This window comes from Artemia sp. Qi Xiang Cuo, chromosome 7, assembly GCF_049724085.1.
Source record: "Artemia sp. Qi Xiang Cuo chromosome 7, ASM4972408v1, whole genome shotgun sequence".
In the NCBI taxonomy this organism is placed as follows: Eukaryota; Metazoa; Arthropoda; class Branchiopoda; order Anostraca; family Artemiidae; genus Artemia; species Artemia sp. Qi Xiang Cuo.
Window position 1 is genome coordinate 81,802,634 of NC_142800.1, and position 16,369 is coordinate 81,819,002.

General features: G+C 34.6%; 1 protein-coding gene across 1 annotated transcript in view; it reads right to left on the reverse strand.

The window, feature by feature from the left end:
* The window catches only part of Bruce (BIR repeat containing ubiquitin-conjugating enzyme), a 406,259-nt gene that overhangs the window by 347,179 nt on the left and 42,711 nt on the right, over positions 1–16,369 (reverse strand). Inside the window, exon 8 of the mRNA XM_089091938.1 lies at positions 13,593–13,989. Coding sequence (XP_088948064.1) covers positions 13,593–13,989 — 397 coding nt within the window. The remainder of the gene's footprint in view (positions 1–13,592; positions 13,990–16,369) is intronic.

Sequence of the window (16,369 nt, forward strand, 5' to 3'; positions counted from 1 at the left end):
CGACACCACCACTGAAAGATTCTAACTCTTGCATGGCCTCGAAAGAAATTCACCATGACCTTTGAAAGCTCAGGAAAATGTACCTAGTACACGGTAAACCACAACCAAACACTACTTATAGCTACCCAAACGTTCTATAAGGCGACGGTTATTCAAAATGAACTTGGAAAAAAAATGAAAATGGTGCTTTGACAAGTTATTCTACAATCGTAGGATAGTTAAATGATCAAACTTTTGATTTCCTACAAAAAAAAACCAAAATAATCTTTGAAAAATCATGAAAATGTAAGAGTGACTATTTATTCCATAACAAAGCACTACTGGTTTATCCAAACAATAGCTTTTCAACGAGAGAATTTCAAAAATGCACTTTGAAATATAAAGAAAAAGTAAATGAGTCACGGTCCACAACAACAAAAAAATACAGAACAATTCCAAGAATTATATCAAGAAAATGTAACTGTGACAATTTAAACCACAACCAAACACTACAAAAATATTCCAACTCATGCATTTCAAGGAAAGAAATTCAAAATGAACTTTGAGAAATCAAGAAAATGTAACTGTGACAAGGTAAACCACAACCAAACACTACTGAAATATTCCAACTCTTGCATTTCAATGAAAGAAATTCAAAATAAACTTTGAACAATCAAGAAAATGTAACTGTGACAAGGTAAACCACAACCAAACACTACTGAAATATTCCAACTCTTGCATTTCAACGAAAGAAATTCAAAATGAACTTTGAAAAATCAAGAAAATGTAACTGTGACAAGGTAAACCACAACCAAACACTACTGAAATATTCCAACTCTTGCATTTCAACGAAAGAAATTCAAAATGAACTTTGAAAAATCAAGAAAATGTAACTGTGACAAGGTAAACCACAACCAAACACTACTGAAATATTCCAACTCTTGCATTTCAACGAAAGAAATTCAAAATGAACTTTGAAAAATCAAGAAAATGTAACTGTGACAAGGTAAACCACAACCAAACACTACTGAAATATTCCAACTCTTGCATTTCAACGAAAGAAATTCAAAATGAACTTTGAAAAATCAAGAAAATGTAACTGTGACAAGGTAAACCACAACCAAACACTACTGAAATATTCCAACTCTTGCATTTCAACGAAAGAAATTCAAAATGAACTTTGAAAAATCAAGAAAATGTAAATGTGACAAGGTAAACCACAAAAAAAAACAAATGAAGTATTCCAACACATGTATATCAACGAAAGAAAATTCAAAATTAACAATGAAAAATCAAGAAAATGAATCTGTGACAATGGAAATCGCAATCAAACACTACTGAAATATTCAAGCTCTTACATTTCATCGACAGGAATTCAAAATGAACTTTGAAAAATCAAGAAGATGTAACTGTGACAAGGTACAACATAACCTAACACTACCGAAATATTCCAACTCTTGCATTTCAACGAAAGAAATTCAAAATGATCTTTGAAAAATCAAGAAAATGTAACTGTGACTAGGTAAAACACAACCACCAACTACTTAAATATTAAAACTCGATCATTTAAACGAAAGAAAATCATAAATAACATTGAAGAATTTTTTTACAGTAACCATTATAAGGTCAAACACGTTCATGCACAACAAAAATTTTCTAACACTTACTTGTCAACGAATGAAATTCAAGATGATCTTTGAAATATCAAGAAAATGAGACTGAGACAATGTGAACCCCAGCAAAAATCTTCTTAAATATTTAAACTATTGCCTTTCAGCGAGAGAAATAAAATAATATCAACGAAAAATCATGAGTTTTTAACTGATACAATGTAAAACCATAAAAAACTCCAATGATATATTACAAAAATTTCTTGTAAGCGAAAGTAATCCAAAATGATAAAAGAGATTACAAGTGTATATAAGTGTGTCAATGGAAAAAATTACAAAACAATTAGTTTACTTACCTACTCTTTCTTTTCAACGATATAAATTCAGAATTTACATTGAATAATTAAGTAAAATTTATTGTGACATTGTAAAACACGACCAAACGAAACTGAAATAATCAAACTATCGCATTTCAGCGAAAGAAATTCAAAGTGAAAGATGAAAAATCAACTAAATGTAACTGTTAATATGAAAAACTGAGTCTCTCAATCCTCTTAAAGCTATTTTAAAAGATACAAAAACTACTTATTTAACACAAAAATTTCTTTTTTAATGACCATTAAGTAAAGAAAAACCACACGGAATCAGGCAACTGAGTCTCTCAATCCCCTTAAAACTCTTTTAAAAGATATAAGAACTACTTATTTAACACAAAAATTTCGTTTTTAGTGACCAACAAGTAAATAAAAATCTCACGGAATTAGGCAACTGAGTCTCTCAAACCCTGAAAAGAACAAAAAAAAGAACCAAAAAAACACCACAAAGTAAAGAAAAAACACACGGAATTAGGCGACTGAGTCTCACAAACACCTTAAATATATTTTAATATATACAAAAACTAATTATTTAAAAAAAAAATTTCGTTTTTAATGAACAACACGGAAATAAAAACCACATGGAATACGGGAACTGAGTCTCTCAAACCCCTTAAATATCTTATAAAATATAAACAAACTAATTATATGAAAAAAAAATTTCTTTTTGAATGAAAAACAATTAAATTAAAACCACACGTAATTAGGCAACTGAGTCTCTCACTCCCTGTAAATCTATTTTAAAATATAAAAAAACTAATTATTTAAAGAAGAAATTTCTATTTTAATGAATACCAAGTAAAGGAAAACCACCCGGAATTTGGCATCTTTGTATAGCAAGCTAGTTTTAGCTCTTTTAAAATTTACATAAAATGACAAAACCGTAAAGAAAAACAAAACGGACTAATACACCTGAGTCTCGCAATACCATGACATCTCTTTTAAAAGATACAGAATCTACTTATTAAACACAAAAATTTCGTTTTTAATGACCACCAAGTAAAGTAAAACCACACGGAATTAGGCAACTGAGTCTGTCAAACCCTTTAAAGCTCTTTTAAAAGATACAAAAACTACTTATTTAAAAAAAAATTTTCTTTTTTAATGACCACAAATTAAAGTAAAACCACCCGTAATTAGGCAACTGAGTCTCTAAAACCCTTTAAAGATAATTTAAAATATAAAAATAATTAATAACACGTAAAGAAAAAACACACGGAATCTTCAAACTGAGTCTCAAAAACCAATAAACGCTCTATTAAAATATACAAAAACTACTTAGTTAACACAAAAATTTCGTATTTTATGGCTACCAAGTAAAGAAAAACCAACCGGAATCCGGTAACTGAGTCGCAACAAACATCAAAAGCTCTTTTAATAGTTACAAAAAATCAATATATAAAACAATAAAAAAGATATTAATGACCAACAAGTAAAGAAAAAACAAACGGAATCAGGCAACTGAGTCTCTCAAACTCTGTAAATCTATTTTAAAAGATAAAACAAATGACAACCAAGTAAAGAAAATCCACACTGAATCAGGAAACTGAGTCTCTCAACCACCTTAAAGCTCTTTTAAAAGATACAAAAACTACTTATTTAACACAAAAATTTCGTTTTTAATGACCACCAAGTAAAGAAAACCACACGGAATCAGGCAACTGAGTCTCTCAAACCCCGTAAAGCTCTTTTAAAATATACAAAAAATAATTATTAAACACAAAAATTTCGTTTTTAATGACCACCAAGTAAAGAAAAACCACACGGAATTAGGCAACTGAGTCTCTCAAACCCTGTAAAGCTATTTTAAAAGATACAAAAACTACTGATTTAACACAAAAATTTCGTTTTTAATGACCACCAAGTAAAGTAAAAACACACGGAATTAGGCAACTGAGTCTCTCAAACTATTTATAGATATATTAAATTATTCAATAAATGACCACCAATTAAATTAAAACCACACCGAATCAGGCAATCGAGTCTCTCAAACCCCTTAAATCTCTTTTAAAATATACAAAAACTACTTATTTAACACAAAAAATTTCGTTTTTAATGACCACCAAGTAAAGGAAAACCACACGGAATCAGGCAACTGAGTCTCTCAAACCCCGTAAAGCTCTTTTAAAAGATACAAAAACTACTTATTTAACACAAAAATTTCGTTTGTAATGACCATCAAGTAACGAAAAACCACAAGTAATAAGGCAATTGAGTCTCTCAAACCCAGTAAAGCTCTTTTAAAAGATACAAAAATTACTTATTTAACACAAAAATTTCGTTTTTAATGACCACCAAGTAAAGAAAAACCACAAGGAATCAGGCAACTGAGTCTCTCAATCCCCGTAAAGCTCTTTTAAAAAGATACAAAAACTACTTATTTAACACAAAAATTTCGTTTTTAATGACCACCAAGTAAAGAAAAAGAACACGGAATCAGGCAACTGAGTCTCTCAAACCCCTTAAAGCTCTTTTAAAAGATACAAAAACTACTTATTTAACACAAAAATTTCGTTTTTAATGACCATCAAGTAAAGAAAAATCACACGGAATTAGGCAACTGAGTCTCTCGAACCCCCTAAAGCTCTTTTAAAAGATACAAAACATGACCACCAAGTAAAGACAAACCAAAAGGAATCAGCCAACTGAGTCTCTCAAACCCCGTAAAGCTCTTTTAAAAGATACAAAAACTACTGATTTAACACAAAAATTTAGTTTTTAATGACCACCAAGTAAAGTAAAACCACACGGAATTAGGCAACTGAGTCTCTCAAACCTTGTAAAGCTCTTTTAAAAGATACAAAAACTAATTATTTAACACAAAAATTTCGTTTTTAATGAGCACTAAATAAAGAACAACCACACGGAATCCGGCATCTGAGTCTCTCAAACCCCTTAAGGCTATTTTAAAATATAAAAAAACTACTTATTTAACACAAAAATTTCGTTTTTAATGAGCACTAAGTAAAGAAAAACCACACGGAATCAGGCAACTGAGTCTCTCAAACCCCTTAAAGCTCTTTTAAAAGATACAAAAAACTACTTATTTAACACAAAAATTTCGTTTTTAATGAGCACTAAGTAAAGAAAAACCACACGGAATCAGGCAACTGAGTCTCTCAAATCCCTTACAGCTCTTTTAAAAGATACAAAAACTACTTATTTAACACAAAATACAGGCAAGCAAATAACATGGAAATTCCTATACACGCAAGCAAATAACTGAGTTATTTTTACGTCACAATTTTCAACTTAAAACCATTCTAATTATAGCATCCCATTTCTCATTCTTTAATTACCTGTGAGGCATTCTTAACCATCGCAATACCTTTACGCAAATACCTTTTCGCAAAAAATTCGCAAATCTTGTAAACTAAAAAAGTAACTACCCTTTTCAAAAACATTAGTCCTTCTATTAATGAATCCATGACACGAAATCCTTCTGATAGCATCACAAAATATCGCTACAAGTTCAAAAAATGGAATCTATTTAGCGTTCGTATTAATAGTTTTAAAAACCTATTATAAATGTTTAAAAAAAAAAAAACCTAATAATCAAATTAAATAGGAATTATCATAGATTTAACCTAAAAAAAAACTTGTATATCATGAACTAGACATCTACGTCAGAAAAACTTGTCCTTAAATTGCGTAAATCTCTTTGAAAGGGTGTAATGCCCCTGTAGAATAGAATTACCTACCAGAAAAACCGGAAGGAACATAAAGGCGCCGAATTCATTATTAGCATTCTACTCATGTTGAGAAGGGATGTTAAAAAGTGGTTGGTAGGCAGCCAGTCCCCCTTCCATTGCTTTTTTAGCTGCCCTCTCTCCAAATATTTCTGATCAAAATTTTGAAATAGTCGCTTGTTCGAAATAGTCGAAGTCAAATAATTATAACTCCAGAGATGACGTAACCCCCCACAGCTCCTGAGACAGGTTTTGTCAGTTATATAAGTTGCCCATTATTTATATACAAGGTTGGTTATTGGGAAAGGGAGGCATGTTTGATCCTGAGTCTCCAAAAAGGCTAAGAATACAAATAAGCTATATGTGTCGAAGTTATTAAAAAGGCGTATATGCAATATCTTAGAAACGGGTAAGGATAACAACTTGAAACTTTCAGGGCTGCAACTACTATTACAACTATTGCTGTTGCAAATGAGACTGGTTGCGACTACAACTGAGACTACTTCCACCTGCGACAACTTGCAACCGTGACTGCTCACAACTGCTACTGAATCTTTTTGTGACTACTTTCAGGAGAATATTGAGGGAGATATTGAATGTTAAGAAAATAACTCGGATGTGAAATAGGGAATGTTGAAAAACTTGAAATTTCGGCGATAAAAAAAGAACAGAAATTAATTTTTAAAAAATGCGAAAAAGAAATTTTTCAAAAAAAGTAAAGAGCAATATTAAGCTTAAGACCAGCAAAAATAAATTCTTATAAAAATTTAAACTCAGTACGACCAGAAATTACTGTTAAAGAATAAATGAAACCCCCAAAAAATAGAAATTAAAATAAACAATCATAGCAAATAAACATACGACAGGTGCTAATGATTATGAATAATAAAATCTTAAAACGAGTAAAACTTAAAACTGAATATTCTAATATAACGTAAAACGCAAAAAATAACTAAAAAAAGAGTTTGGCTACTGCGCCCCTACCCCTCCTCGATTACCACAATACGTATATCCTGTATATCTGTCTGTATATCCTGTATAGATCACAACAATGTTCAAAACATCGTCAAGAAACAAAGAATTTGTTGAGTATACTCTTGCGTAGGTCCTAGGTACAACACCCCCCCCCCCCCAAGGCCCTCTTAATACTTTTCACGCTGACTGAAATTAAAGACCCCTCAACACAAATAATTAAAAGTTTTTTCAGTTAAATTCACATTTTCTGAATATTCAGTTCGCCGGTTAGCTAGTTAGGAATTCTGTCATCTATCACCCTTCCAGAATTATAAAGTTTCTTTTTCAGTAAAACCCTCTGAATTTGGTACCGTATTCAACAATACTCTTCAGATTTGAGAATACTACCGTTATTTTACATGTTGGGAAAATTTTACGCAGGAGGGGGGAGTCCAAATTTAACAAATTTGAGTTGCATATCATTTTCAGACTCTTTGCACACAAAGGCTAATAATTAAAAAAATTAATTAGGTGATATAGATGAATGTAGGGACGTTTAGAATAAATCAATGTTCGTCTCTATCGATTATGTCCGTTAACGTGTTTTTCGGTGTATGGACTCGATTCCCCAGCGATAGGGAGGGGGAAAGGTCGGGGGGATTTTTCTGTGTGGGAGGGAGAATTTTCCAAGGAAGATATCCGCGGGGGGGGGGGAATTTTCAAGGGGAGTTTTCCGCGGGGGGGAGGGGGTGGATTTTTTCCAGGAGGTGAATGGTCCACCGGAAAATTTTTCCAAATATTTCTAAATATAAAAATGCTTACGTTATTAATAAACAGGGTGATTCGCACGAAAGAAAGGTATTTTCGACTTTTATATATCGACTTTTTCAGCTTAAAACAAATTTTATTCTCTATTTCCCGATATCAGTTCGATGTTGTTACTTTTAAAATGTCCTCTTACCATGAATTTAAGCAAATGCTTGATTATTTTGCCTTGAAACATAAGACAAACCCCAATTTGTTATTGTGTTTAAAAATATAACGTATGGTAAATAAAGGTGCGTGAATACTTTAGCACTCATTACGAAAGACCGTCATTGCGTTATATGACCACCAGAGATTATCAATGTCTTTGATGATCCTTGCGTGATTTTGCCTGAAACAATATGTAACATGCCTACCTTTCTACAAAAAAAACCTTGTCCATTGGCCTATTGATGTCCCTCAGAGGACATCAGATCAGATCTAATCAGAGAGATTAGAGACCCTCAGAGGTTCTCTAATCATATTAATCATAATCCTTGCGTGATTTCCGTCAAAGAAGGCCGCAACATATCTAATCTTCACCTGAGCAGCTGACGGTAAGAGGGACATGGGGATATTGGAGGGGCTTCACACGCCCACCCTTCTCATTCACTATTCAACTTTTTACATTATCACTGTAACCACTACCCTTATTAATAATTAATTAAAAAAAAACTTTACGAAAAATAAGTTTTTCAAAGAAAAGTAAAGGCCATTTTAAACTTATAAGGAAAGAACTAAAGAAAGATGGGCCGAACATTTTGAGAATTTACTTAACTGAGATAGAGTTGCAGGAAAGATATAGAGGAAAATAAAAAAGTTTGTGATGCCTTAGGTGTGAAGGAAGATTTGTTTTGTGAGGAAGAATTAGCGACAGTACTAAAAGGATTAAAAACAAGAAGGCTCCAGGTGCTGATAGTTTCTTAAATATGGTGGCTCTGAGGTTAGAAATAAGTTACTGATAACAGCTGGTTTTGTATTAAATCAGGAGTTAAGCAGGGTTATGTTCTATACCCCTTTATATGGATTATTTTGATGGACTTTGTCTTAAAGAGCACAAGAAAGGCAATGGGAGACCACGGAATCAAATGGGGGGCGGGGGGAGTCTCCTGGAATTAGATTATGCTGATGATTTAAGCATCCTAGATGAAAGTGTGAGCAAAATGAATGAAGTTTTAGAGGTTTTGCAAATACAGGGTGCTAGAATAGGTTTAAAAATTAATGTTAAGAAGACTAAGTCACTAGGGCTAGGAATAAGTGAAGATGAAAAGGTGACGTTGGGTAATGAAAAGATTGATCAGGTAGGCAGCTTCACTTACCTTGGTAGCATTATTAGTAAAGATGGTGGGAGCAGTGAAGATGTTAAAAGTAGAATAGCCAAGGCTCAAGGTGTTTTTTCATGGTTAAAAAAAAGTTTGGAAGAATAGAAAGATAAGTCTGCAAACCAAGATTAGAATATTAGAAGCTACAGTGATGACAGTGGTCACATATGGCTCTGAAGCATGGGCGCTCAGAAAAGCGGATGAAGATTTGCTGGATGTTTTTCAGAGAAATTGCTTAAGGATTGTTCTGGGTACCCGGCTGACTGACCGTGTTTCAAACAATAAGCTATACGAAAAATGTGGTTCAATACCGCTCTCTAGGACTATAATGAAAGAAAGGTTGAGGTGGCTAGGGCACGTTGTGCGGATGAAGGATGACAGATTGCCGTAGATTGTTCTTTTTGGCCAACCATCTAGGGCTAAACGGAAAGCAGGTCGTTTTCGTCTGGGATGGGAGGACGTCATAAAGAAAGATTTAAAAGAAACGAGAACTTCGTGGGCGGTTGCAAAAAGGGAGGCTTTGAATAGTTTGGGAATGAGGAGGAGCGTGCGTAAATGTGTTGGCCTCAGGAGTCTTGGTGCTGCGGTGAGTTGTTAGTAGTTAGTAGTGATAGTAGTATAAATGAAACTTATAACGAACAGAAATTAAATAAGCAATCAATGCAAACAAACATACAATAGATATTAATGTAAATTAATAATTAGATCTTAAAACGAGTGAAACTTAAACTGAATATGCAAATCAAGCTTGAGACGAACAAAATCACTACAAACAACAAATTCCTTTTCTCACTGTAAAAGTCTAAAACCTACTACGTCATTGACACTTTACTAAAAACCAATTTTATTACAAATATTTTCTTTTGTACTTAATATTGAAAATAAAAATTAAAATTATAGTAAAATTTTGAACTGATGAACTTTCAGCAATTAGTACATTATACATCAAATATTCAGCTTAATTTATTAGTTCTTTCTAAAGTTGTTCAAGACGAATATAGTTTCACGACAAACAAGAGTTTGATACTGCCCCCTTCCTTAACTGTGAACAAACACCAAAATCCTACTGCGTCATTGGCGCTTAACTGAAAGCGAATTATATTACAAATATTTTCTTTTCCAGTTCTTACAGCATTGAAAATAAAAATAAAATTATGGTGAAATAAATTCTTGAACTGATGGATCTTTCAACAATTAACTATACATCAAATATTCAATTTAATGTTGTTTATACTTTCAAAGACTGTTCAAGACGCATATAGTTTTCAGTAAAGTACCAATGACGCAGCAGGTTCTAGACTTTTACAGCGAGAGAATGAGGCGATACCCAAACTCTTGTTTTTAGTGATTTTTGTTCGTTTCAAGCTTGATTTGCATATTCAATTTAAGTTTCACTCGTATTAATGTTTATTTAGTAACTTAAATTAACATATATTGTATGTTTTTTTGCATTAATTTTTTATTTAATTTCTGTTCGTTTTAAGTTTCATTTATACTTCAATAGCAAAATATTTTTTTTCGTTTTAAGCTTGATTTTCATATTCAATCTAAGCATTGGTCGCTTTAAGATCTATTTATTCATTTATATTATTACTTGTTGTATGTTTTTTGCTATGATTGTTTATTTAATTTCTGTTCGTTTTGGGTTTCATTTATTCTTTAATAGTATTTTCTGGTCGTTTTTAGTGTGAATTTAACAGGTATTTGTATCTGCTGAGCTAAAGTTTAAAATGGCGTTTACTTCTCTTTGAAAAACTTATTTTTCTGAAAGTTTTTTTAAAATTAATTTCTGTTGGTTTTTGATTGCAAAAAGTTTCAAGTTTTTAAAAATTCCTTATTTCAAAATCAAATTAAAAAAAAAAAAAATGTTCATCAAAGTATCAAAACTGGTATCAAAGTAACAATATCAAAGTAAAAAAATGGGTTTGTGTCAACCTCGGAGTTTTTATTACCTGATGTTTGAACTATTTTTAACAAAATGGCTATCTCAAAATTTTTATCGAGTGGTTTTAGGGGGAAAAGGGCGTGGGGGGAGGCTAATTGCCCTTCGGTCTCTTTTGACTCTTTAAAAGTAAACTAGAACTTTCTATTTTCGATCAAATGAGCCCTCTCTGAAGTTTATACGAGCATCCATTCTATGAGAACCATATATACCCCAGAGTATAACTTACAACGCCTGTCCCTGGACCTTGGGGGGTTGTGTCGGCCCCGGAATTTTAATATCTGATGTTTGAACTATTTTTAACAAAATGGTCACCTCAAATTTTTATCTGATGGGTTTATCCATTCGATAAACCCAAAGGCGTGGAGGGCGGGAGGGGCTCGTTGCCCTCCGATCTGTTTTTACTCTGAGAAAGTGAGCTAGAAATTTTAATTACCATTCAAATAAGCCTTCTCTGAAGTTTATACGAGCATCACTTTCATAAGGACCATATACGGCCCCAGGACTTAGCTTACAATGCCTGCCCCCGGGCCCTGGGGGGTTGTGTCGACACTATAGTTTTTGTTATCGGACCTTTGAACTATTTTTAAACAATTGCTATCTCAAAATTTGTTTCGGATGAGTTAGGGGAAAAAATGGTGTGTGTGTGGGGGGGGGGGAGGCTAGTTGCCCTCGGATATCTTTTGACTCTTAAAAAGTGAACTAGAACTTTCAATTTCCAATTAAATGAGCCCTCTCTGAAGTTTATACGAGCATCCCTTTTGTAAGAACCATATACACCCCCAGAACAGCACTTACAACACCTACCCCCGGGCCCTGAGGGGTTGTGTTGACACCGGAGTTTTTGTTATCTAATGTTTGAACAATTTTTAAAAAACTGGGTATCTCAAAATTTGTAGCGGGTAGGTTTGGGGAAAAAAGGGCTTGGGGGGGGGGGCTAGTTGCCCTTAAATCTCTTGACTCTTAAAAAGTGAACTAGAACTTTCGGTTTCCAATCAAATGAGCCCTCTATGAAGTTTATACGAGCATCCCTTTCAAAAGAACCATACATGCCCTTAGGGCATAACTACGAACGCCTTCCCCCGGGCCCTGGGGGGTTGTATTGACACCGGAGTTTCTCTTATCCGACCTTTGAACTATTTTTAACAAAATATATAACTGAAATTTTCATCAGATGGGTTTGGAAAAAGAAGGCGTGGGGGGAGGGGGCTAGTTGCCCTTGGATCTCTTTTGACTATTAAAAGGTGAACTCGAACTTTCAATTTCCAACCAAATGAGGCCTCTCTGAACTTTATACGAGGATCCCTTTCATAAGAACTATATGTGCCCCAGGGCAGCTGAGTTTTTGTTATCTGACTTTTGAACAATTTTTAACTTGATTACTATCTCAAATTTTTATCGGATGCATTTGAGGAAAACGGGGCGTGGGGGGAGCTAGTTACCCTCCAATCTCTTTTGACTCTCAAAAACTGAACTAGAACTTTCCATTTCCAAATAGATGAGCCATCTCTGAAGTTTTTACGAGCATCCCTTCGATAAGAACCAGATAGTTCCCAAAGGCGTAACTTACAACGCCTGCCCTCGGGGCCTGGGGGGCTGTCCCGGCCCCCGAGTTTTCGTTATACGGTCTTTGAACTATTTTAAAAGAAATGACTATCTCAAAGTTCTCATCGGATGGATTTGAGAAAAAAAGGGCGTGGAGGGGGGGCTTCCATTCTCTTTTGACTCTTAAAAAGTGAACTAGTACTTTCAATTTCCCATCAAATAAACCCTCTTTTAAGGTTATACGAGCATCCCTTCCATAGGAACCATATATGCCCCCAGGGCATAACTTACAACGCCTGCCACCGGGCCATGGAGGGTTGTTTCGACACCGTACTTTTTGTTATATGATCTTTGAACTATTTTTAACAAAATAGCTATCACAAAATTTTTATCGGATACATTTTGAAAAAAAGGGCGTGAAGCGGTGGTGGTTACCCTCCGATATCTTTTGACGCTTAAAAAGTGAACTAGAACTTTCAAATTCCAATCAAATGAGCCCTCTCTGAGGTTTATACGGGCATTCCTTCCATAAGAACCATATATGTCCCCAGGGCATAACGTATAACCCTTGCCCTGAAGACTGTGAGGGAGGTTGTCATACTCAAAGATATAATTTCCAGAACTTTCAACTACGTTGAATAAAATGGCTATCTAAAAATTTTGATTGGATGTGTTTGGGGAAATGGTGGGCTTGGAAGGGGCGTTAGTTGCCTTCCAATCACTTTCGACTATTGAAAAGAGAACTAGCCATTTAAATTTCCAATCAAATGAGCCCTTTTTGAAGTTTCTACAACAGCGCTTTCAATAAAAACAGTGTATGTCCCAAGGACACTAATTACAACCCGTGCCCTGAGGGCTGTGGGGGGAGTGTTCTCCTCAAAAACAATCTCTATCTGGAAATCAAATACGTAGAACAAAATGGCTATCCCAAAATTTTGATTGGATGTGTTTGGGGAAATGGGGGGCATGGAAGGGGTGTTAGTTGCCTTCTAATCACTTTTGACCCTTAAAAAGGGTACTAGAATTATCGATTTGCAATCGCATGAGCCGCCTTTAAAGTTTATAAGACGACCCCTTCCATATGAAGTGCCTCTGAAAAAACAACAACAAATAAATAATAAAACATTGGAGCCGTATGGCCTTTACTATAGAGCGTTGCCTCTGTTACTATTAAGGTAAGTGAACTCTGTAAGCTTTCTTGGTACCTAGCGTCGACTCGTTATCCTCGTTTGTTGCTAATTTAAGCAACTTAGTCTTCTAAATTTATGTTTTCAAACCTATTCGCGGACTATCCTGGAACAAAATTGAATAATATAAATATACCCCTTATTGTATTGATATCTCAAAGAGCATAAGAAAAGCTAACTACTTACACATCAGCTTCAAGCCTCCAGGACTTTCCAACTTGTTTTTCAGAAAAACCTAATCCAGCAGGTAGTTTCCGAGCGCTCTTTGGCATAGACACCAATTCAGTCCAAGTTGCTGGCGCAGTTGCCGAAAAATATGGAGTTGTAGTGCTGACCTGAGTGAGCATGCACAACTGATTCAAAACTAAAGGGGTTAGTTCTTCATTAGCTAACAAGGAGGAGGGACGACTAGGCTTGGGAGATTTTGTCCAAGAAACTCCTCCCATCCGATCCGTTGGAATAGAGGATAATACCTCTCCTTCTAGTTCACTAGGTCTCACAAGAGAACTTTTAAATTCACTAGGGATTATTCGGTAGAAGTAAAGTGACCCATCTTCTGTTGTGGTACAAATGGAATCGGAGCCTGTAAATTAGAATTCTTTTAAAACAAAGATCAATAAAGTAGTTAAAGACCCAAAATTTCAAAGGTCATCACAGTTATCAGGTCTTTGAACTTTGGGGTTTTGAGGGCATTCAAACAGTGAATATACCTTAGAAAACCCGCGTCACTTTAGCGATTTAATGTTATTACAGAAAAACAGAGTCATCTGTTTCTCTTAAACAAAACAAAGCCAAACTTCTAAGCAAAGCAGTCAGCTAATAACTACTTGCCCATAACTTTTGGGATTACCGGCAATCAATGACGGGGGGGGGGGTAGCCATGTATTTGCCCTATCTGGAAGACAAATGACATGTAAAACACTAAATTTTTGGCAACTTTATAACCATATAATACTTTCCAAGTAAAACAAAAAAATATATATAAATAAATAAAGGAAAACTACTACAGGAATGGCCGTCTGGAAAACTTTCTACGAGTGAAAATTCTAATGATCTGTATACTGACATACGGATTTCATGAGCAAATTTATAGAAAAAAAGTTAAAACAGCTAAATTTACTACTCGGTATTTTCAATGTAACAACTTTCGTTGTAACGGCCACCAGGGCCGTATCCAGGAGGGGGGGGCAGTTTGCCCTCCCCCCGCCCCGCCCTTGAAATTTTTATCCGTAATTTGTCCTCGATAGTTTTACTTAAACACTTACGTATTTTATCAAAAGAGAAAATACTTAGCTTTATTGTAAATACATAGTCTCAGGGCTGAAACAGGTTCAGAGGGCCGAAAATAGGGACTTATGGATACATTCTTATTTTAAAAGGAATTTATCTAGGAACTATTTCGGATCTGTGAATTGATTTCAGAAAGCCTTGGGGTGAATACAACTTAAAATTAAACTTGGCTAAATGTATAAAATACATAGATGATAAATTTAGATAAGATATTTTTTTTTCAATATAATGTCTATTAAGAGCTCAGATAGGCCTAAATCGCAATCCGGAGTCCGAAAAAAAGACTCATCAAGGAAGACAATAAGAAATAGTAACAGCAAAAAAAAAGTTGAATAAACTAAAAAGAAGGTAAAATCATTCGGTATCAAAAATACAAAATGGTTCAAATCAAACATTCATATAAAATTGGCGAAATAATGCAATAACAAATAATAACACCGAAGGAATTATTTTTTGAACAAAAGAGGCTACGAAGTGTGTGGCAAAATTGGTAAAAAAAAAAAAAAAAAAAAGTTCCTAACTGAAGACAAGTTTTGATACTTTCCTTGATCTATCACATTGTTCCACGTAATGCAGGTAGTCGTATTAGCTTAAATTCACCCGTTAGTAGATCCTTTCTGTTCCAATGGGTAACTTCCTGGCAATATGTGCTGCAAAAGAAGTGGGCAGCTTTTGGAGTGTCTGTCTGGGTAAAACCTTGCCGGGTGCAGCCGAAGTTCGAGCCAATCTTTTACAACAAGAGAAAGAAGAGAAGTATTGGATTCAACAATAATCTCTTAGTCTGCATGAAAGATTGATAAAAGAATAGCATTAAGCAATCTTCTTCATTCGGTCAACAATTAAAAAGTTTAAAATTTAATATGTCCCATCGACAAAGAAACCAGTTGATAGACATAAGAAAAGCAAAGCAACACACATATAGTCGAGTGTTGGCCAAAAACTCGAAAATCTGCCTCGCAATTCTGGAGAAACTGAAGAGGATCTACATAAGGAGGGTGAAAGACTCACAGAAAGCGTAAATAGAACGTTTAATCAGGCAGCACCTCTAACGCTTGTTGATAAAGGGCAGAAAGCAAATAGCTGGTGGACTTTGGAACTAAGCCAAAGAAGAGCGTTGACCCGAAAACTCCTCAGAGTTATAATCTGAACAAATAATCCAGAAGACTCAGATGCATAATCGAAGGTTTGAAACTCCGTAAAAACGAAATAAGGAGAGCAAAGAAAACGCGGTGAAAGAATTCCTGCGAGAGTAAAGACTCAGATGAGGCTAGCAGTAAGCAAGTAAAGACTAAAAACGATCAGCTGGTAATATGGGAGGGTAACAAAGAGCAGAAAATACTCTCACAGCTGACCCAGAAGAAACCCTGAAAAACATGCTTGAAGCAAGTACAGATGACTGAAGAGAAATTAGTTCTATCCCAGCTAATTGTATGAAACCCGGTAAAAAGGAGAGGCTGTCTTTAAATTCAAAGAGGGGACAAGAATAAAAAAGTAGTAAATGACAACCTAGGCTCCTGGTGCTGATAGGATGTGTCTCATAACGCTCTAGCAAGTATTAGATAACGATACAAACCCACTATATTGGGATTGTTAAGAAAAACCTCACTTTCAGCTATGTCCCACGTACCTGGATTAAATCTAAAGATCTTCACTCCTAAACGAGAGAAAGGGGA